The 23,594-nt window shown below is 39.7% G+C and overlaps 1 protein-coding gene across 5 annotated transcripts in view; it reads right to left on the bottom strand.

Annotated features, from left to right (window-relative positions):
- Positions 1–23,594, bottom strand: part of ank1b (ankyrin 1, erythrocytic b) — an 89,065-nt gene that overhangs the window by 21,532 nt on the left and 43,939 nt on the right. For 3 of the 5 annotated variants that reach the window (XM_042509973.1, XM_042509972.1, XM_042509975.1), the window contains exons 3-29: positions 21,094–21,192; positions 19,113–19,211; positions 17,411–17,509; positions 16,958–17,143; positions 16,490–16,588; positions 15,432–15,530; positions 15,163–15,261; positions 14,292–14,489; positions 14,063–14,161; positions 13,423–13,521; positions 12,412–12,510; positions 11,953–12,150; positions 11,038–11,136; positions 10,691–10,789; positions 10,250–10,447; positions 10,037–10,135; positions 9,477–9,575; positions 8,615–8,713; positions 7,745–7,837; positions 7,441–7,513; positions 7,243–7,263; positions 5,751–5,874; positions 4,656–4,719; positions 4,208–4,320; positions 1,766–1,990; positions 695–849; positions 137–348 (exon numbers count right to left, since the gene is read on the bottom strand). In XM_042509973.1, coding sequence (XP_042365907.1) covers positions 137–348; positions 695–849; positions 1,766–1,990; positions 4,208–4,320; positions 4,656–4,719; positions 5,751–5,874; positions 7,243–7,263; positions 7,441–7,513; positions 7,745–7,837; positions 8,615–8,713; positions 9,477–9,575; positions 10,037–10,135; positions 10,250–10,447; positions 10,691–10,789; positions 11,038–11,136; positions 11,953–12,150; positions 12,412–12,510; positions 13,423–13,521; positions 14,063–14,161; positions 14,292–14,489; positions 15,163–15,261; positions 15,432–15,530; positions 16,490–16,588; positions 16,958–17,143; positions 17,411–17,509; positions 19,113–19,211; positions 21,094–21,192 — 3,246 coding nt within the window. The remainder of the gene's footprint in view (positions 1–136; positions 349–694; positions 850–1,765; positions 1,991–4,207; positions 4,321–4,655; positions 4,720–5,750; positions 5,875–7,242; positions 7,264–7,440; positions 7,514–7,744; positions 7,838–8,614; positions 8,714–9,476; positions 9,576–10,036; positions 10,136–10,249; positions 10,448–10,690; positions 10,790–11,037; positions 11,137–11,952; positions 12,151–12,411; positions 12,511–13,422; positions 13,522–14,062; positions 14,162–14,291; positions 14,490–15,162; positions 15,262–15,431; positions 15,531–16,489; positions 16,589–16,957; positions 17,144–17,410; positions 17,510–19,112; positions 19,212–21,093; positions 21,193–23,594) is intronic. The other 2 variants (XM_042509974.1, XM_042509976.1) reach the window with 1 other exon arrangement.

The following is a 23,594-nucleotide window of genomic DNA, read 5'->3' as shown; positions in this document are numbered from 1 at the left end:
GTCTCTGTTGTACAAGCAAAAGAAAAACAATCACCCAAGCAATTATGAAAGGTGTATAGGACATGTATTGTTTTTAAATATGCAATTTCCTCGTCTCTTCATCAGTCCAACTCACATATAATGCTCTCAGTCTTACCTGCAGCCCCAGTCGCACTCTCTTGGTGACAGCTGTCTCGGGGAAGATGGCCTCGACATGTGGCACCAGCTTACTGGTCAACCGGCCGCCCTCTGGACCGATCAGATCGCTCTCCTGCTGAATGCGGGACACCACAGCGAAGTAGAGGGGGAAGTCAGTGGAGATGATCCGACGGATTCTCTTCTTCTCCAACTCGTCTTGACTCTCCAAGTCTACACACAAGAAGGAAGGAAAAGGAAGAAAGAGAGTGGTCAGAAATAGTAAAAAGGGACACAGACGGAACGATAAAGACAGAGGGAGGATAAATGTTAGAATGCAAATCTAAGAAAGACTTCCATGAATACAGGCACAAGTGAGCCATACAAATTACAGCTTACATGTGTCAAGGTGAGAGAAGGTGCTCCTCTTTATCGCTGCTTGGACAATTTTCTCATAAAAAAAGTATCCTCTCCCTGTGCCCTTGTTCTGCAACTCCCGCGTCATAAATCAAGATTAAGACTGACTGATCTGCAGTAGTGCAAGGTCTCACAAACAGTCATTCATTGCCATCACACTGACCTTCATCCATGCCATTTAGAATAGTTTCCAGCACTTCGTCACCGTAGCGATTGCGGTGTTCCTTCCAGATTGAGCCATTTTCGCTGCGGAGGACCACAAGCTCTCTGTCTCCTCGGCCCAGTGAGGCAAAGTGGGGGATTTCTACTATTACAGGTCTGTTAAAAAATAAAGAACAAACTGCATAAAAATCTGTTTTACAATCAGGTTTAAGGCTTCTGCTGATAAACACAGAATGATTTTAATCCTATGGGGAAAAAAACAAATCAGTTTTGTTTGGATCCAATATTGTAGCTGGATTATCACTCCCCTTTTTAGGTATATTCCCTTATTTACAGTATTGCCCTGAGACATGTTAATGTCCACTAGATGGAGTAATAATCATCAGCTTTTAATTTATCCATTTAATTTATTTTTGACACAAGACATAGCACATTATTGTGATTATCTTACACAAATCCAGTGCAAGTCATTCTAACCTCTAGTTTCTTTTTGAGTTGACAGCTGGCATGCTAACTATCTTTAAAACAGTTTTATAAATATTGTAATTCAATGAAAATGAAAATTGCAGGAAATAAAACAAGTGGAAATCAAACACAAAATGTTGTTTAAACATTTCTTTCATTGTAAGTTTCATTCCTTTAATTTTATACAGGCACAAAAATTCTGATTCTTCTATTACCCACCAAAACATAGACAAGAAAATACAAAAAAAACCCCCAAAAAACAATGACTGGCCAGCTAACTAATGCAGAAATCTGTGTTATAGGTTGGCAGTCTGAAAAGCATTCAATGCACTCTGATTGTAAGTAAAGATCCTTTATTAATAGATGGATGATTGTGGTCATGCATGTTTTTTACTTACAATCCAAGCGCCTCGGATGCTGTTCAGACTCCTAACCTATACCTTGGACTTCTACGACAGTTGGACAGTTATTGTCTTTCATTCTTATCTGACTTCTTGCACTATCCTTGAAAAGCATTTGATTTTTTTATGATCATAAGCAGCTAGTTTCTTGACCCAGTGCAGCACTGTCTCTCTTTCTCTTCAAACCAACAACAAAGTTGACTCACCCAAGGAACTGCATACTTGATGGCCCTAAGGAGATGATACGGCTAGCAAGCCCCTCCCCCTCCACCAGTGGAGGCGGTGTGGTCAGCTTCTGAGGTTTGACCAGACGGCAGGTGATGCGTGTTGGTGCAGTGCAGGTTCGAGGAGGGATAATAACTCGCAGGCCATGGTGTCTGCTGCCTCGCATGGAGCCTCCTCGAGCATCCACCATAAAACTCACCAGGAAGCTGAGAGTCAAAACAGCAATACGATAATAAATGAAAAGGTTCAAATCATATTTAAGCTCTATGTTTTTATGACCAAGATGCATTTAGCATTAATAAAAAACACTTTCAAAACATCAAATAAAATGTAACAATCAATACTGGGCCTTCCTCAAGGGCAATTCTTCCACTGAATGAGAGAGAAAAGGATAATTCATTTGGTGTTTATTCAATTTAACAGTGTTTAGAATAGATCTGGTCCCTGTCTGTTTTAGAGTGATTCACAAAGCAGACACCAGTTCACTATGTCGATGCCCTTTTCGTTTGATTCTCCAGATATGGAAGCAGAGGACAGGCCATCTGGAGCGGCCACTAAGTGCAGCAAGAATGACATAAAAACACTTGAAAAAGAGCCGCATGCTGTTTGATCTTGCATTAGACAGGCTGCTTCATATATGTGTGTGTGTGTGTGTGTGTGTGTGTGTGTGTGTCAGGGTGACTTTTTTGCTCTCATGAGTTCATCTTTTCTTACACTTTATATTCTGCTTTTTGAATGCTGATTCACTGTGCTGTGCATAAATTATGACTCAGCAGACTTTGAAAATTAACATTTTGAATTTGGTGGAAATGACATGCATTTTGTGGATTAACATTATAAACAAAGAGTAAACACATGCACAGAAAAACATTTGTGATTTAGTAAAGCAAGATGTATCATTTATATATCATCCCATAAACAGTAGAATCTTGGGTTGTTTTTAAAAGGAGAAAACTTGCAACTGAGTGCCTTGTGGGGGGGACTCCCAGAGTATGAGGTACTGGGGTCATTACTGTGAGTCAAAGTTGTGTCTGTACACTCAGCACAAAGTCAAACATGTTTTCAAAGGGTGTTGGCCTCCACCAAGGTTATCACTTATTACTGTTCCAGTTTGTGATATCCATGGACATAATCTCAAGAAGCAGCAGGGGGAGAAAAAGTGTCCACTCTAGAGACCTCAGAATTGCATCTCTGCTCTTTGCAGATGATGTGGTTCTGTTGGCTTCATCACAACGTGACCTTGAGCGTGCACTGCGGCGCTCTGTGGCAGAGTGTGAAGTGTTCGGGATGAGAGTCAGCACCTCCAAGTCTGAGGCCATGGTTCTCTGCCAGAAAACAGTGGATTGCTGCCTCTGGTTTGAGAGAGTTACTGCTGAAAATAAAGTCAAAGTATCATGTAGTCTTATTTACCAGTGAGGGTAAAATAGAGCGTGAGATGGATTGGCAGTTTGGTGTGGTGTCCACAGTGACAAGGGCACTGCACCGGACTGTTGTGGTAAAGAGGGAGTCATTCCAGAGGAAAAAACACTAGATTTACCATCCATCCCACCCAACCCTTACCCACGGTCATGAGCTCTTGGCAGTAATGAGTTTCCTCTGTAGGGTGGCTGGGCTCAGCCTTAGAGATAGGGTGAGGAGCTCAGAGTAGAGACGCTGCTCCTTTGCATTGAAAGTGGCCAGTTAAGGCGGGTCAGGCATCTGACCAGGATGCCTTCTGGGGGACTCCCTTTAGAGGTTTTCTGGGCACGTCCAACTGGTATGAGGCCTGGGTAGACCAAGAACACTCTAAGGACGAGTTGGAAAGTGTTGCTGGGGAGAGGGACGTCAGGGGTTCAGCCTGCTGCCCACGACCCAGCACCAGATAAACAGATGAAAATGGATGAATTTAATAGAGAACAGCACTTATAACCACTATCTGTGGTTATGTGTTGCCATTTGCCAGCACTGTAGGAAGCACATCCGTGGGTGGAGTGTCTGTGGTTCAGTCTTGGCATCATTGATGATTTGATGTAAAGGATGTCACCACAATAGCGATGATCACTGATCATGTAAAAGATTATTCTGCAAAGTGATGCGTTGTCAGTTATGGAGTTTTTGAATTTGGCTTCCCCCATTTAGAAATCTTTGTTTTGTCACTACTAACAAAGAAATTATTTAATCAAAACAAGACTTTTCCAGATTGTCTAATCCCCAAATGAAACCCTGTTTCTCACATTCTATACATGTGAGTCTAAATTCTAAATTCACTTTTTTTTAAAAAGTTTTTTACAATTATTGCCCTTTATTCCATTTTTGCCATAATCGCTAACCCTAACCCAAAATCCCCTCTTTATGATGAGCCTGACGAGCAATATCAATCAATAACATAATTAAGCCTAAATAAAGGGAAGATTATCATGAAGCAAAATGTTTTGTTAGCTGACCCAGTGTGAATAGGGCTTGCCACAGGGCTGACGTTGTCTGAAGTCTCCGTAGCCGGACTGCTTGGGATAAGAGAGTCTTCATCATACTCCTTTGGCAGTGGAACAGGGGTGTGCTGAGGTCACAGAGTGAAAAAAGACAAGCAATGAAAAATTGAGAGGCAGTTAAATAACCATGACTGAGAAGATTAAGACAGAAAAAAAGATAAAAGTCAGAGAAAAGGAGAGAGAGAGGAGAGAGGGGGATAAAAAAAAGCACAGTGATAGACAGAAACAGACAGAGAGGAAACCAGAAAGGAGGAGACAATCTAAGAGAGATGAAAAGAAGAGATAAAAATAAACACCAGAACATTTTTTTGGCGTTCACAAATTAATACCTGTCTTCAACTGGATAAAGAAGCAAATTCTTACAATTGCAAAGCACCCTCTAAACATCATGAGATAAGCCTACCTGATCCAGCAGTACAGTCTCTGGGGACACACAAGGGATCCTGGGAATAGCAGGAGAATATGGCCTGCAGGAGAAAGTTATGTAAGACAAAAAAACTGCTAATTATTATTCTGCAATAAAAAAAAAAAAAATTATCACAGCTTTTTCATAATTTAAGGCAGAGATACTGTAAGGACGTAAACACACCAAACATCAAAGAACTACTGGCGATGAAGGCCGACTGTTGCGTTGCCTCAAGTCGCCTGTGTTTTGGCCACACCATTGTATGTGAAAACACTGCTAAGACTGCAGCCAACAGCCAACTAGCAGATACGCATGTTCTGTGCCTGTGAATAACTCTCCATACCAACAGGTGGCAGTAGTCTGTATTCGCCATTTAAAGGAAAACAGGAAGAACAGGGCAGATTCATGATGCTAGTTTGCCAGTTAGCACATTAACAACACAAGCTGATGTTGAAAGAACAAAGGATATTTACCGTGTGCTAGTGAACAATACCACAAAAAATTACAAGCTGTTTCTGCTGAAGAGCTGAATGGCACTCCCCCCAAATCTTTCCTTATATTACATATCTGTTTAAATCTCACACCCTCTTGACTTTAATTGTTTGTTTGCTTTAATCACTTCTGTTTCGCTCTTCGTAAACTGAGCTTAGCTGCTGGTGAGAGTGATTTCACTCACCGAAGGGCTCCATTGTGTCTGAAGCCGTTTCGACATGCTGAATCAGCCAAAAAACAGGTGACAAGGGCCGACTAGCGCCAACAGTGAGGGACACTCACTGCCAAAACTAGGGCGGCAGATGCCCATGATGGCCCTACATTGACCATTGGCCCAGTGTGTCGGGGCCTTAAATTATCAAAGCTAGTCATTCAATTACTCACTCAATCCTCCCTCTGGCATCAGACATCATCACAACCTAAATTTAACCAAATGTCACTGTTGAATAACTTGGCCAGCTGGGCCATTTTACAACATCTGTTAAGCTGGATATTCCTGAAAACAATTAAAAACCAAAACAAAACGCTGATTCAACTTTCACCTTGAAAGCCCCTCTTCACCAGACACCAAAAATGCAGAAACGTGAGTTCCTGACTTACGTGGTTCCCATGCCGCCCTCAAAGTCTCTGAGGGTTTTCTTCGGGGAGAGGAAGTCATCGTCCTGGTCCTTAAAGTCATCAAGCTTTAAATAGCGTGCTCCATCCATCCCGAGCAACTCATCTCCTGTGGGCAAGATAAACACGTAAGAAAGGTGGAAAACAAGCAAGAAAGGCAAAATGAAAATGGGCAAAGAACAGGTTGAACATTAATAATTAAGAGAGAAAAGGACGAGACCAGGGGGATACAGGGCAAAATGATGCTGATCTCAACTCTCAAGTTCTTCCACTCAGTCGTATGAGTTTCTTAAATCAGATAAAATGATTTGCCAATGGAATTCACCTTTTTACCCAATGCATTTTGACTTTTTTTTAATAAATGACAGATTGAACTGTGGTTTACTTCAAAATAATGTCACTTGATGCAATTCTCAATAAACAAACACAGTAATCATTACACCACCATCCTTCCCATCCCTTCACCTCCATGAAAACCACAGAAAAAATGGCCACAAAGCAATCTCAAATATTTCGGTCTAAGCAATGGAGTCAAACCAACAACAACCAGAGCTGATGGAAACCAAAGGAGTGAAAGAAGAGGGACTGGTAAGACAGTGAATATTAACAAAGTTTAAGGACACTGCATGGACGGCAAACTGCAAGGCACCTGGTGACAGCTTTTTTAGTGAGCATGCCCATTAAAGATGAAATCACATGTGGTGATGGTTGTTTCTGTGTAGGAGAAAATACCTCAATTATTAAGGAGGAATGATATTGAAATAATGATCATAACAACAATAGTAAACAATAAAACACTTCACGAACGGAGACAATTAAACATTCATTGGAACAAGCTGTACAGGTAAATGAAAACATGTTAAAGCAGAGAAAGCAATACAATAAAACAAGTACAAGAACAAAATAGATTAAAATGAAGCTTGCATGTACAAAAATGCCTTCAAAATGTGTTGTAAAAATTACACTGATTTAATTGAATTCTGAGTCTCTTTTAAACAGAAAGACGACTACATGAGCAGCTACTGTGCGTGCTGAGTGTCACAGCTTGGGCACAGCATGTGTGTGATCAGCTTATTGATCAGTTAGGCTGTAAAAGGCAGGAGCACTCGTTTTCCAAATGGCTCAAATGAAAGGGAGCTGTTTATCTTTTAAATGCAGAAATACTAAGATTTTGTCGATAATGAGCCCACGAACAGATGTGCATTGAACGCTGGTAAAAGGAAAATGTCCTGACTACATGCTGATGAAAAACTGACACATTATTCAAATAAATCTCTAAGGTAAGACGGAGTGGAGGAGGAGAGAATAAAGACTGAGAAGATAGAGAGGAGCAAACAGAGCTGGAGTTGAGAGCAGAGTCAGACGAACTGATTAAAAAAGACAATTAGTGACACACAGAGAAAATGAGAATTGCGATGAAGGCACAAGTTCACTAGCCACCGGACCGGACAAGCCAGAGATACAGACACACTCCTACCTAACGTTAGCTGGGCAACCCCTACAAAACAAATGGAAAAAGGTGTTATAAACAGTCATGTACATATTGAAATTCATGGTGGTACTTTGAAGTGTCAGTGTACCTCCTTTCTTCTTCAGAAATAGCGAATCAGAGCTGAAAATTAATTATCAAAGCTGTACAATTGATAACATAAAATAATTAAATCGGATAGCCTACCTTCATCCTCCGAAACATCCAAAATCTCATCTACTGTCTCTGGGAAACTCATCCGATGCTTCTCTGTCGTGATCTGCGAGAAGCAGAGGATGTTGCAAGAGAGAGATATGGCAGCGACAGAGGAGAGAGTGAAATGGAAAGAGAGGAGAGCAGCAGAAAAATGCTGAATTTGTTTTGCAAGCAGGTGAGGCAGCTGAACCTGATCAAGACAATTATTTGATTGAACATCTTAGTCATGGCGTGTCAAGGCTACTTATTTGCGCACTGGTGTAACCACGTGAACCATGCATGATGTGTTGCTCACCGCGGAGACGGACTCCTCGGTAACCAGTTTGAGCACATCAATGACAGAGATGTAACCCAGCCGCTTGGCAATACCCAGGGGAGATGTCCCATTCTGTGCAGAGAGAGATGAGAAACATCACCTAAAATTCTTAAATTGATTTTAACTTTAAATATATAAAAAAAAAAAAAAAAAAAACAATAAACGTGACATGTTATTTTGCCATACAATGTGATGTGATAAAGCTTTCAATTGTTTGACATATATTGTGTAAATACATATTTTTTTAAAGGGCAACATTGCAGTAGAACAGGGGTTCCATGTTAAAGTGCCCCAGACAGAATTCGTTTGGCTGGGGCCCTCCTTTTACAAGATGTCTTTAATGTCAATCATGACAAGTTAATAGAGGAAATACTGAACTGATGTAAAGTAATTGCAAACCTACAGATGCAAAAAAAAAAAAAAAAAAAAAACATATCTAGTATTCTATCAATGAAGGTGGGTCATGTAACATATTGAAAATGCATATAAAATACATTGTTTTGTGCTATTGTCCAATATTAACAGGGGGAAATGATACACATTGCAAAAATACAATACAGAATTATCAGCATATAGGGATGAATGGTGACTGGAAACAAGAGGGTACTCAAATGTAGCACATATGTTTTTCTCTGAGTGGTTCATTCTACTTTTTATCACCACAGATGGGATGAGTATTGTAACTTAAGACAAAAAAAGAACAAGTTAAAAAACTTTAGGACCTACCATTGGAGCTGCACATGAAGGCACTATCAAAGTGATATTACCTTGTAGTTTATTGACCATCTCCCTTAAGAACATGCAGGATGTGGATGGAGGGAAAATGATATTTTGGACAAAAGGACTCACCGAAGTAATCTCATTGGGCTGGGCTCCGTGTTTCAACAACAGGGTGACAATATCAGTATGGCCCTGCTGAGCTGCCTGGTGCAGAGGGGTGTAGCCCATCTGGAGGCAAAAGGAGGGAGGAGAGTCTCAATAGAAGAATTACAGATAGTACTTCCATCAGTGATTTTGCAGTCTAATGCCAATACCAAGTCTGGGTGTAACTGAAACTTAGAACCCTGGACTCACACAGGGTGGGTCCACATATTATTATACTCAATTAGGTTTGCGTTGTGTCTCAAACTATTACCAAAGGTCCTGGGTCTCTTTATCACTATGTGTAATACCTGAATGCATTGAAGAAAACCCATGATAGCCCCACACATAAGAGCTGTACGTGGAACTGGCTTGATGATTAGGCTGATTTAGGGTCAGATTACAGGGGCGATATTGGGGTAAAAAAACAAACAAACAAAAAGAAAAAACAAACGTTGAGCAGCAGTGCCAGCAAGTTGGAGGCAGTGTGGCAAAAAGATGGATGGCGAGCCGGGAAATTAAGCTGCTGCAGCAGCTCACATCACAATGGAAATAAAAAAGCAACAAAAGAATAAAATAAAATTAAAGCAGATACCTGAAAGATTTTTAAACATTATATACAGTAAGACAGGTGAGAGCAACATTTTAATTGATCAGGTCTTATAGGATCTCAGAACATTTTTTTGGGTCTATTTGGGTTTGCTTCCCTCATTTTGGACCCTTGAAGACCTCTAAAATACAAAACACGAAGTAACAAACAAGTAAACAAAAACACACAGCCAGTGGTTCGACACATCCGCAGATCAAGTCATATGCAGTATATTGTACAAGTGAAACAGAGATCATTTACCCTTGTCTTGCTGTTCACATGAGCCTGCTGCTGCAGGAGGAACTTCACCATCTTGATGTTGCCATAGTGACAGGCCACATGAAGGGGTGTGTAGCCCATCTGAGACAAGAGAGAGAGAGAGAGAAAGAGGGAGAGAGAGAGACAGTTGGCTGCTGCTCAGTAGCTTCATTAATACCTCTTTGCAGACAGCTTGGATATTATGTAAACTTGTAAACTCTTACAAACATGAAAATGCAAAATTGTAAAAAGGCAGCGAGCATTTATCAAACTTAAAAATCATTATACGGTCATTCAAAGGACGGATACTTTTATAAAATGTTGTTTTTATGTCTTCTTAAGATATTTGAAAGATTTTATTGGAAGATTAATTTAAGGCATTTTATTACCAATTAAGGCCTTATTTTTAGATTAAAGGATTCAGTGCCTTTTAAGACTTTTTAAGGATCTGTGGGAACCCTGAAAAATAGATTCTGCCAGCGTTATCTCCTTGGGCAGGCCATTTCAAAGCCGATCCTGCCAATTTCATCTTACTGTGTGTGAGAGGCGGTGGGGTAACTTACCCGTGAAGCAGCGTAAACGGAAGCTCCTTGTTTAACCAACATGTCAGCGATTCCCACATGACCTTCCTGAGCCACAAGATGCAGAGGGGTCAACCCATTCTAAAACAGACACAAGGTGAACAAAGAAAGGATCATTTTAAATGGTGAAAAGCTTAAAAAAATCATCTTTAACCCTCTGAGTCTGAAAGACTTTGATCCATCCTAAAAGCGTACCTTGTTTCCCAGATTTACGTTGGCCTGTTTGGAGATGAGCAGGGCCACCATGTCGGGCCGCCCCTCCTGTGAAGCCAGGTGTAGGGGCGTGATGCCTTGGAGGGACTCTGAATTAGGAGTTGCCCCGTTCTGCAGCAGACAACTGGCCACCTCCATCTGGTTCTGCTTTGCCGCTATGTGCAGGGCAGTGTAGCCATTCTGGAGCGAGAAACAAGGACATACAGACATGCAAGAGTGGGCATTGCTTTTCTTAGCACTGTCTAATTTTAGATTGAAATCTGTGATGAGAGAGAGCTTTGGAGGCTGTCGTTTACATTACTTTATGTTTAAAAATCGCACGCTCATTTGACCTGTTTTAGCGTGGGTGTCAGCGATGGTTGGGCATGCCGTGTTGGCCTGCCTGTGTGAGTATGTGCGCGCACACATATGTGAGCATCTTACTCGGGCAGTGCTGTGTGCAGATCCTCCCTTGCTGACCAGGAGTCTAACAACATCCAGGTTGTTGTGATGGACGGCCACATGAAGGGGTGTCAGACCGTTCTGTTAAACACACACATATACACACATGTACACATATATATAAACCCATAGACATGCACACAAAAAAACATGTATATATGAAACACATACCATGATAATCTATAAATCAGATGATATCCCAAAGTCATCTCTATCGGGTCAAACTTTCAGGCTGAATCGCTCTTCAAAGGTGTGTAAAGAGTACTTAATTATTGTTTTTCTGTGCTTCAGGGAGCTGAACTAACTGCAGAGAGTACAGACTGTCTCACCTTCCCAGCTGCATTAGGGTTGGCTCCTCTCTCCAGTAGGAGCTCAGCCACGTCCACCTTGCCATATTTAGAGGCCACATGGAGGGGAGTGAAGCCTTTCTGCTCAGAAGAAAACACAGTTGTCATTACTGTATATTATACTCACTGTTGTTAGAAAGTAAACACAGACAGATTAGTTTTCTCATTAATTCTTAAGAAAATATGTATTTTCTACTAAGAGTAACATTAATAAAATTCAGTCTGTGTTACAGAATTATATATAATTAAGCATAACATAAACCTGGAAGTGCTCTTGAAGTTAGGAAATTACAATTGATGCACTTGCAGAGGAAAGTTCCCAAATACAAATATCAAAAGAAATTACTGCAAGTTAGATATAATAAAAAAACATGTTAGCATTGAAGCTGCAGGTTGGTGACTTTTCCTCCATCTGCTGGGTGGTGCTTGGTTTTTGCTTGACAGCTTAAAACATGTCGGCCAGGTCAAAATGTCACTTTTTACAGCCGAACAGCACACTAAAATATGTTTCTGAAAGTATTTGCATTAACGACTAATCATATTTCATCAGTGCTCCCTTGTTTAACAGTTTTACTGCAGTTCACAAGCAGTGATGGACATGATTAACAGCTGCAGTAGACACTCCTCTGCTCTGAGTCATTGTTTTTGTTAACGTGAGGTGGATTCTTGCAAATGCCATGAGAAGGACTACAAGGAAGAGGACATGATTTTTTTTTTCACAAATTACCTCATGTACGATAGTCACAATATAATGATGCTTTCAGAAAATATGAAAAAAAAATATGACAAAGAATATTTTTATAAAAGTCACCAAATAGAGCTTTAAATAGTGCAGTGCCTGAAATCCTCTCGCAGTAATTTAGCATTAATGCCTAGGAAACCAATTTCGATCTCTACCTTTGTCATCTTGGTCTGCTGAGCCCCAGCATCCAACAAAATACGAATAGTGTGAACATGTCCTTCGCGTGCAGAAATGTGTAAGGGCGTGTGGCCCGCAGTTGTAGCTGAGTCGGGGTTGGCCTTGTGCTCAAGGAGCATCTTGACAAGGTCCTTGTGGCCCATGCGGGCCGCACAGTGCAGAGGTGTCTGGTCATCCTGGACACAAGGAGAGAATGGTCAATTTAAGAGTGAAAGGGATATCATTAAGTAGTGTGTAATGAAGTAACACCACTATCCAACCACCCAAAATAATCTAACACTGATGTATTCCAATTTATTCATGTACTTGAGGTATGAAACTGCGCATTTAAAAAGCAATGAAGACCTCTGCAAATACTGAACAGCAGCAGCAGAAACAAAACATACAAAACAAACACAAAGTTTTTCTTGAGGTTTTTATGACTAGAAGGCTCGTACCTTAGCCTTGGTGTCTGCTTGTGCTGCGTTCTGCAGCAGGAACTGAGCAACTTCACAGTGTCCCGCTCTGGACGCCATGTGGAGGGGAGTCTCCACTTTCTGGTGGAGATAAATACAGATGAACCTGTCACTCAAATTACATAATAATAAGCCACCCAAAGCATGTCACTGAGATTTTCAATCCATTCACCAAATATGACATATTGCTGAACAGTGATGTAATCAATATGTAAACCACGTACATCTGAGTATATTCAATCTAGCTCATAGAGAAAAAGATGATTTTTTATTTTCATGTTTATTATAATTTCATGTTTTCAAGTTTTTTTTTTAAAAATATTTTGAAACTTTGGTCATATTTACTATAAACATCTGACAGTGCATCACATATGACAGAAAATCAGGAAAAGCACTACAGGTCCCCTGCACAGGAAGCACTGGCTTTCTGTGCTAGCCAAAAAAAGCAGAAATTTGGAAATGGAAAGCTAGTCAGTATCACAGGGCCAATGATAATACAACCACCACCACTACTACCACTACTACCACTACTACTACTACTACTACTACTACTACTACTAAAAAAAATAATAATAATAATAATATTAAAAATAATAATAACTTATTTGATAGCATGGCATTGTATCAACATGATGCCTGTCAATCATCCTTAGTCTCATGGTTGTCATGTCACTGTTTGGGCCGATGTCCAGGTGCTCACTTCAGCCTATATTCAGATTGTGAGCGTGAGCAATAGGATGCTCACTACACTGGATTAAACAGCCACAGATGTCATTAATAACAAGCATTTTCTGAAGCTTATACACAAAACCTATAATATAGCAAAGAGTAGAATTCACTCTCTGTTAAAAAAATGTTAACAGAAAGAGACTAAATGTTTTTGGCACCTCTGAATATGACTTACTTAAAAACTGGCAATGTCTGACAGTGATGTGAAAGAAAAGAAAATGAAGAAGAACATGTTCAGTTTTATGGTACAAAAGGGGTTATTACCACATTGGAAGCATTAGGTGAAGCTCCTCTCTGGAGCAGGTTCTTCACTATATTCAAATGGCCCATGAATGCTGCTACATGAAGAGGAGTGAGACCAGACTGCACACACACACACACAGACAGAGAAGGTCACCAAAGCTCAATATCAAAGCATTACAGAGAAGTCGAGTGACATTTTAATTCATTAGCCACATCTGACCGACTGGCATTAATTGATTGGTGTCAACATTTTGCTCCAGTAGTTTTGACAGCAAAGGACAACAGTATGAATATTCCCATTTAATAAACAGAAAATAGCCAGCACAGTTTAAGCTGTGCATCACTTAGATATGCTATAGGGTGGTCTGTGCGTCTCTCTGAGATGCCGAGGGGCATGACAAAGCAGATGACCTGGGAATAACAACAGGCTGAAATATAGTACAGTCCTTGTTTTTCAAAGCCATGTAAGCTACTCATGTACTGCCACTGCTTGACCTTGAACATGTACACACGTAGCAATAAATACAGACAAAAATACTTGTTTGTTAAAAATGACAAGGACTGCTTAGTGAATGCCACTTGGGTTAAACTTCTCTTTGCACCAAACGAGTGGATAATTGTTCAGTTTCAGACTCCGTCTCTGGTGGTCACATCGTCTCACCTCTGTGACAGCTTCTAGGGAAGCAGAATGCTTAAGCAGCAGGTCCATGGACCGCATGTGGTTCTTCTTGCAAGCAATATGGAGAGGTGTGAAGCCATTCTGCAGACAGAGAAAGTTTTACTTCAAGCCTGACAGCAAAATTAACTTTATGCCCTTATTAACCAAAGTCTGGTCTGGTCTTTTGCAGCATCACTGTGCTCAATGAATATAGACAGACACAAATACCTACCAGAGCACGTGCATTGGCTTTGGCCCCCTTGTCCAGTAGGACTTTGGCCATCCGATGGTGACCACAGTGGGCTGCTACATGAAGAGGAGTTAAATGGTCCAGCGTGATATCATCAATCTCAGCGTTGTACTGCAGTAGCTGCCTGACACAGTCCATGTGATCCCCCTGAGCTGCCATGTGGATGGGGGACAGACCGTTCTGCAAAGAGAAATCAAAGGACACAGGCAGAAGCGGGAAAAGTTAGGCAGAGAAAAAAGAGATGCACACATATCATGCCGTTTGTAGCACACACACGGTAAATAAGATTGAATCTCTGCATCCTTAGTGGAGATAAATCAGCATATTGTGCTGAAATTGCTTGCAGATCATATAAGTAGTCTGAACATCCACTGCCGATGAAGGCCAGATCTAGCTCGGTAAACAGACCAATGTGTCAAACATCTTGATTTTAGTTAATTAGCCAAAATCGGATGAAAGTGTACAATTCCAGCAAGCTGGTTAATTTGCTTATTTTCCATTGGCCTTGGAAACATAGTTGGTATCAAAACATGGATTCTCACCTAGTAGTTAAATTATTTCATAAAATTGAAAACATAATTCATAAAGTCAAAATCAGAACAGTAACAGTAAACCCTGTTGATCACCGCTGATTGCAGAGCCCCAAAGGACGGTAATGGATAAAAGAAAACCACACCAATTGCAGTATTTCTTTAACAGGGTTTCCACCTGTATTAGAGACTTAACTTTATTGCTTTTTAAGACCTTTTAAGATCAACTGTTTGTGGCAATTAATACCTCTGGAATTTAATAACTTTTAAGGCCTAGTACCTTCAACAGACATTTTAAGGACACCCTGATGAAAATCATCTACCTTGGTTTTCGCCTGGATGGGAGCACCATGTTCCAGCAGGATTTCAATTATACGAACATGACCATTCCTGGCTGCACAGTGGAGAGGAGTTAGCTCATCCTGCAAAGAGAGAGAGAGGAGAGTACTTGGAAGGGTTTTAAATGATTTAAGAGACAGGAATGAGCAAATCAGCAGGGAGGCAGACAGATGGAGGAAATAGATATTGGGAAGCGTTTAGCATGTATAAGTGACAAAATGCCAGAGCAGGGCTGAGCTGAACAGTACACTACCTTAGTTTTGGCATCAATCTGTGCTCCTCTGTCCAGCAGTAGTCTGACCATCATCACATTGCCCCTCCTGGAGGCTATATGAAGGGGTGTGATGCCATTCTAGAGACGCAGGGGCAAGAAATAAGTCAGTTGTATTAACCATCACCTGAATTTGAATTCTATTATTGCACAAAATGTAATAAAAACAAGTTTGGAAAAACAAACAAAGCAGGGATTGTGCAGGAGAGGTAAGAAACCCAAAAGGGCTTATAGTGAAAATCCTCCATCTAGAATCTCCAATCTTTTCTAATACTAAAGACATTTCTCTCTCCAGAATTCTTCAAACATAACAAGACCTAACTATAACACAAGCTGTTCTATTGAAACTACAATCTCTCAAAGTATTAATCTAAAGTATCTAAATTCTAGCTAATTCTAATCTAATTCTAACAAGAATGAGACAGATGCAAGGTCGAATTGACCTTGACATTTAAAGCAAAGTCTGTTCATTGCTGAGACCAGGTGAATGTTTGTACCAAATTTGAAGAAAATTTTTGATGGTGTTTGTGAGATATCACAATCCTGAGAATGAGTTGGATGCAAGGTCACAGTGACCTTGACCTTTGACTGTCAAAATCTAATCAGTTCATCCTTAAGTCTATGGGGAGATTTATGCCAAATTTGATAAAATTCCCTCTAGGTGGTCTTGAGATATTATGTTCACAAGAAAAAGACAGACGAGGTCACGGTGACCTTCACCTTTGACCACCAAAATCTTATCGCTTTATTGTTGAGTTCACATGAACGATTGTGCCTAAATTTGAAAAAAAATCCCTCAAGGTGGTCTTGTTATTGCGTTCGCAAGAATGGGATAAACGGACAATCCAAAAAAAAGAATGCCTCTGGCTATGGCTAACGCCGGCATGGAGACAAAAAAACAGAACTCTATAAAGGGAAATGAAATGAAATGAAGGGAAATGTTAAGATTCTGGTATCGTTTATAATATTCTCGATGTTTGAATAGCACTCATCATTCCTTTCAGAGGTTGTTTCTGATCCTACAGCTGAGATCAACTGACCTTGGGGGTGAAGTTTACATTGGCTCCTCTGTTCAGCAGCAGCTGGGCTACGCTCATATTCTCATAGTGAGCTGCAATATGGAGAGGTGTGAAGCCAGTCTACACAGAGGGAGACATAATGGAAAAGAGCGAGAAAAAAAGTATAAATAAGGATAATTACAATCTATTTATATTCCTATTAAAAATACAAGATTACAACAATGTGCATAACCCAGAATAAAGAACAGTTACAGACATATAATTAAAGAGAAAAGTCAGACGATAGCACAAAAGGTTGGTTATTGTCATTAAGTGATGTTTTCCTTCAGAATTTGCTTGGAGAGTTTCCTTTGCATTCAAGGAAATTACATTGTAAATGTGTTATTTCTGCTCATGCAATGTATTTTTCTTGTTTTTTGGCTGATTCTATTTTTATAGTACACTAACTAAACCATTACACCTGCACACACAATCTTAATGAGCACATACTTTGCTGAGAACATCAGGGTTGGGGTCGTTTTGCAGGAGCACTGCAGCAGTGCGTGTGTCGTCGTTTCGTGCAGCGATGTGCAGCGCAGGGAGGCGGACCTTGCCTTTGGTGCCATAGTTGATGAGCAGTGCCACAACATTTTCATGACCCTGCTGGAGAGCTACTGCCAGAGGAGTGAAGCCATCCTGCGAGTGTAAAGGAGGAGATATGGCAAGAAAAAGCAGGGAGGTCAGGAAGGTGCAAAGAAATGAGAAAGGAATGTACGTATAAGAGGGAGAGAAAAGGGACAAAATGAATTCAGCACGATGTAATATTAAATTCTATGAGCAGATACACTGAAAGATAAAATATCCAGCAGCCTGATATGCCCTTCTTTATGAAAAAAAGCAGCAATATGCGTTCTATTTAGTGCAAGCTCACAATCAAAACAGCCAGTCTGAAGACACACATACCTCGGTTGGGAGACTCTGATTGGCACCGTTCTCGAGCAGGAACTTTACCACCTCTAAGTGATTCTCCTGTGCTGCCATGTAAAGAGGACTGAACCCTTTCTGTGAAGGCAAACATATATTACATATAGTTAAATATACATAAACACACAATAATAAGGATGCCAGAAAAAAAACACATCTGCATACGAGGGTTCCTACAGTGTAAGGCAAGGTAGATCTAACAGTTTTTAAGTCCAGGAACATTGCACAGAATAGGTCTCCTACTTCCTCACTTGACTTGTATGGTCAATGCTTTGTCACTGTCACAGTACCTCTGCTTTCTGCTGCTGACTCTGGTGCAACTATCCAATATGGGGGTGGAGGCATTGCAGAGATGAGAGTAGAACAGAAGTGGGAAATACCTGCTGTTTGTTGGTGGGTTTTCTTGGCAATCTTGAGTTTCTCACCCCGCATGTGGGATTCCGGTGCTTGGATTCCCATCGTGCAGAGTTTGAATTTTTTTGTGCATAAAATACACAGAACTTCTTATGAACTGCTCTAGTAGCCAATTTTTGTTTAATTTGCACTTCCCCATGTAGTCCAGGGTATAGTGACAGCTAGCAAGCAGACAGTATATCATCTGCACAGCATCCTGGCTGGATGCAAAGTATTAGTGCTGTTGGTTCTACTATCATTATCATACAAGATTTAGATGAACAAATTCAGTGCTGTTTAAGACTTAATAAGGATCTGCAGGAACTCTGGCATACATATAGGGATTTGAGACTCTGAGTTTGAGCTTAATGTTTCTTTAAAATAGAACTGGTTGCATAAAACACCCTTATGTCTTTTCTTTAAGGTTTCCTTAAAATGCTCCCTTAAGATTTTAAATGTTCTTACATTAGGGATCTTTTAAAGTAATATTACATTGCAGTTGTTTCACGGCTGCCTGCTGCAGCACTCTTGTTCAATATGAAAAAAAAATTGTTCCCATTAGTCACACAAACATAAAATCAGGAAATATGGTCTAGATTGAAAAATACAAAAGTTATTGTAATAATCCTAACCTGTTTTCTTGTGCTCCATTCAGACACCCCTAAAAAACTATTCAAACCCTAAGAAAATTGCTTAGATTAAAAAAAAGGGAACAAATAACCAACTTTACAAGACATATTCCACAAATTGCAAGAAATTAGTAAAGGTAATGAAGAAAATGACCTGAAAATTGGTTTAAGAAAAATATTTCTCATAACATTAGAAAAATATCAAAAATAAGGGAAAATGTCTAAAATATATATTTGTAATCATTGTAATTATACATTTAAAATTATCTTGCTGAAAATAAAAATGATACATAAAAAAAAAACTTTTTCAGGTTATTTTCATCTGTGTTTTCCCCATGTTTTTGAAAGAAATCAAACCATTTTACTCAGGTGTCAAAGGGTCAAGTATCATACTTAACGAGAAAAGTAAGGGTCATTAGTGCAACTGGCCACAGGTGTTTATCTTCACAAGGACACGCATAGGTACACTCACTCATCCAGATACTGTATGCAAACAAACTCTTTAGCAGGTTTGTCACATATGCAACCACAGCAGTATAAAAATGCATGCACGGACACACGCGCACACGCTCAAACGCACACACATATACACACATACTGACTTAGCATGCTTGCTTGCACACTCATCTCCTGCTCAAAGCTTACAGTAAGTGACTCACATGTGACTGGGCATTAACGTTGGCACCGTAGTTGACAAGCTCAGCCACCACTTTCTCCTGGCCTGCCAGCGCTGCGATATGGAGAGCTGTGTTCCCTTTCTGGAGGTCACGCACACATAGACACACACACATAAAACCATACGGAAAGAGAGAGAGAGAGAGAGAGAGAGGAAAAGTAGAGTGCATGTGAGGAAAATGATTCCAACCTAATGGCCTAGATCTCTACATGGAGAGCTCAACTCTGGAATGCATCAAGTGAATTATATTTAACCGGTACATAAGATATTAACTGTGGCAATGAAAATGTCCTTTTAGTTCATTTTTAAAACAAAACGACTATACGTTATAAAAAAGCCAACTGTAACAAAGCAAAAAGTATGCTGAATAATATAGATGCACATAGACCCTCAGGTGAAGGACGAAAGGATTTATTCTCTCTATAAACTGGCAGCCTTTTCTTTTCCTTATTAAACTGAAAATTCAATAACAGTGGCAGGGCCAGATGTTGTAATCATTTGGGGCTCAGCCCAAACCCAAGGGTTTCTGGGGGCGTGTTCCCTAGGGATTGTTTTTCCCATTTATTTCAGAGGTGTGTCTTTCAAGCCATTTGAGATGGACAGAATGCCTAAAAATCTGTACATCATTTGGGAAAAACAACAGCAAGGCAATTCAGCATAAAAAGACGTTTAAAAACAGTTCAAAACAAAAATGAAGTGCTTAAAACCATAAGTCATAAAATCAATCAAGCTAAAACTTTTCAAAAGAGTTGCAGCAGTCTGGACTGGAGGAAGGGTTTTAGAAAGTCAGGGCTAGTTAAAGGCTAGAGTGAACAGGTGCAGTTTAACCTTTCTTTTGAAAATATTTAGTGAGCTGGCTTCTCTGATATCTATAGGCAGTGTGTTCGATAGCTTTGGGGTGTGACTGACAAAGGCTGCACCTCCTATTTTCTTTCCGCTGTTGCTGGGAACTTCCAATAAACCAGCAGCAGATGACCGCAGTGATCGTGAAGGTAAATAGCTGACAAGGAAATCAGCAATGTAGCTTGGTCTAAACCCATTTAGAGCTTTGTATACAAGGAGGAAGACCTTAAAATCAGTTCTAAATCAGTCACAGGAAGGTTATGTAAAGAAGCTCCAAATGGCCTAATGTGCTCTCTCCTCTTGGTTCTGATGGAAGTTGCCAAGGATAAAAATTGCCTGCATAGCCTACATCTTAGTTTGTATTTCTTCAACATTCTGACACTACAACACGACAAATGTTGAGGATGACTAATTTTCACTCCTGCCACCTAACAAAAAAGGGAAAAAAACTATCTGATGTTGCAATTTTTTAGGTTGCATAATAAAGTTAGGGAATGAATTTGGTGTAAACAGAAAAATTGAAACTATTTTTGTTATACTGTGCAGGAGTTAAGCTCATAGAATGATGTTTAGCTGACAATCTGCTACATTTGAATCCATGTCATAATAATCTGAGCTGCTCTTTGGGCAAAACAAAGACCCCCTCCAATGCTGAGTAAATGTAGACTTTGACACTCTGAATTGACAACAGAAAAACATTTAGCCAATTTTATTAAATGTATTTAGGAAATAGTATTTAGAAAAAAAAAAAAAAAAAAAAATTGGGGTAGGACCTCCAGAAGTCACCCCCCTCTACTCAGCCCCTGCTATATAATCCATCTGATGGCATAACATGATATAGCAGATAACCTGTAGTTAAACTAAAGATAGAAGCACTGGTGCTTCTTTTCCAATATTGATTTATTTTGTTAAAGAATTCCTAATGTTAGGCTCATCCATTATCCTTGTAGCAGTGTCAGTATTTGTGGTTACAGGTACGCTAATTTATCATGGATGCTTACTACAGTGGTTTTTGTACACAGCTTTGAGCTCAGCTAAAGTTAAGAAAGATGTTGAAAAGGCATGTCAGTTAAAGTGTGTTGTTCATTTTAGATTAGTGAGCACAGAGAGAGAAAAAGTACCTTGGTGGTGGCTTCCAGCTCAATGCCAGCGTGTAGCAGCTCCAGGACCATTTTGACATGACCTTCTTTAGAGGCCAGGTGTAACCCGTTTAGACCATTCTTGGGGAGAAGACAGAGAGGTTTAGTCACATTTAAGTTAGGAAAAATATATATAATATATAATATAATTCTCTAAAACATTATCACCAACTCACATTACAGTATTAATAATTCATAGTCACAAACTATGAACTTTTGGTCAAATATAGGACTACCTGTACCTTAAAGCTTCAGTAATGGTATGATAATCCTGTTAATAATTGGGATTATTATAATAACAGTCCACATTAATTGAAAAGTGATACCACTTCTCTCAGGGCAACTTAATGAGTGAAGTTGTGGTCTTGCAAGTTAGTGTAAAATATACACATTGTGCGAAGAAACACATTGTGCCTCCTTAGCGCCTCCTCCTTTTAATGAATAAAACATCATATAAATGAGGTTTTGAATAATATATAGATAAACTCCTCTGCAAAAACCTTCTGAATATAGACTGTAAAACTGTAAAGTTGGGTGAATCCAAAGTTTTGGCTTGCATTAAGAAAAAAATAATAATTTGAGAAAATGGCCTTTAAATTTAAACCAAAGATAAGACATTACATGTAAATTGAATAAAAGTTTCAATGAACAGAAGTCACCATAAAACTTCTCTGGTTGATTACCTACATCCAAACAATTACTTATTGTACTATGTTACACGTTTTCTGAAATTTTATGTTTAGATTTACAAATATGGTATTATCTAATGAAATATGCACTGTAATAATACATCAACAGAATACAATTCTGGACTAAAATACCTTAATGTGAATTTTGAATGTTTTTTTTTTTTTGACTAGTCTGAGAAAAAAAACAAAATAGCCCAAAATCTCAAAATTGACCAGTGCATGAAAGAAACAACAACGACAACAACAACCACAACAAGATGTCACCTGTAGTGTCTCCTCTAAATACATAACTGGAACAGATCTGTGCAAAGACCTCTCTATACATCTATGTCAAGGCCAGCCTTGTCTTCTCTCTTTGGCCTTGATCATTGTGGTCTTCGCCGCAACCACTGGCACATAAAGTATCTCACGACCTTTCAGAATAATGTGCTATTAAGGCAATGGTCTGAGAGCCCAGACTGTAATGTGCCTCACTTCTGCTCCTGAACATCATAAAATTCCCAAGTTCAATCTGTATTTAAATGACATCACTTTATGAATGGGAATTTGCAAAGAATGACAATAAGAAAGACTGCATTCCTTCAGTCTCATGCTCCTGTGATCACTACAACATATGCAGATTTCCTCCAGCTGTGCGGAACATCAGTCACCCTGTTAATGTTTCTCTAAAAATAACAGATAAACCCACAACGACAGCAGTTTGACAAAATGAACAGCCTGATGAGGCTGATGGGTAGAGGGGAGCACGGGGGAGGGGGGCTGACAGACAACTGTTTTATCTTAGCATTTTCTGTCTGTCTGATTGTGGCTCTGGCTGGCTACATATTGCATTACTGAGCTGCAACTTGGCTGCTGTAACCAATCTGACCACCAGGAGTCTCACTAATCCACACTGTGCTCAAGCTTCCCACCATACTGCGGTGTCACTCAATTCAAATGAGCAACACAGTCTCCCAGCGAGCATGCGCAGAGTGATGGGAAACATGCCGTGTATCAGTTGCAATTACACGCACTGTTAAATGTAGCGTGTGAACGTCTGCTGTGCACACACTGGACTTAAAGCAAGTGCACCGTGACATTCAGCTTTATTTTCAACACAAAAATAACACCTTCGATGCTCACTAACACCTCTTTCACAAACACCTACTTACGATTGATAAATACATAAATGTATACACAGACACAGACATAAGCACAGTGTTGTATGGTAGCTTGATATCTCAACAAAAACAGGAAAAAGAGAGAGAGGAGAGAAGAGCAACAAGAGCCTGCAGGGTTGTATAGCAAGGACAGGCTACAGAAACACATAAATCACATATAAAAATACCATCTCTGCCCTTGCCTCAGTCCTCAGTAAAAAGCCATCAATATAATAGTAAAGAAAATAAACCTCTGAAAGAAAGAGCTGCATAAAAAAAAAATAAAATTGAGGGAAATAATTCCTATTGGAGTATGAAATTTAGGGCCCATAGAAATATAATTGATCATATGGTTGCGGATGTGAAATTCAATTATTGTAGATCATATCAATGGTAATTATCTAGTTGATTGCAATCTTAATACATAGATAATAAGGGCCCTTGAAAATTATGCAAACTGTGCATTTCCTGCTATTTAAATAGTCATCTATCATGTGTATCTCATCTTCTGTCTCCCTGTGGTGCACGTGCTACATGCCTCAGTAGTACAACACAGACTGAGTGCGTTCATTCTTAATGCCCAGACCTCCATCTCACTGACAGTGTTTTGTCTGTGTATAAAAGCACTCGTCTATTCACTCACCAGACATCACTC

This window comes from Plectropomus leopardus, chromosome 20, assembly GCF_008729295.1.
Source record: "Plectropomus leopardus isolate mb chromosome 20, YSFRI_Pleo_2.0, whole genome shotgun sequence".
NCBI classification, from domain to species: Eukaryota; Metazoa; Chordata; class Actinopteri; order Perciformes; family Serranidae; genus Plectropomus; species Plectropomus leopardus.
The sequence above is the reverse complement of the archived record's forward strand: the minus strand, read 5'-3'. Positions and strand labels throughout refer to the sequence as shown.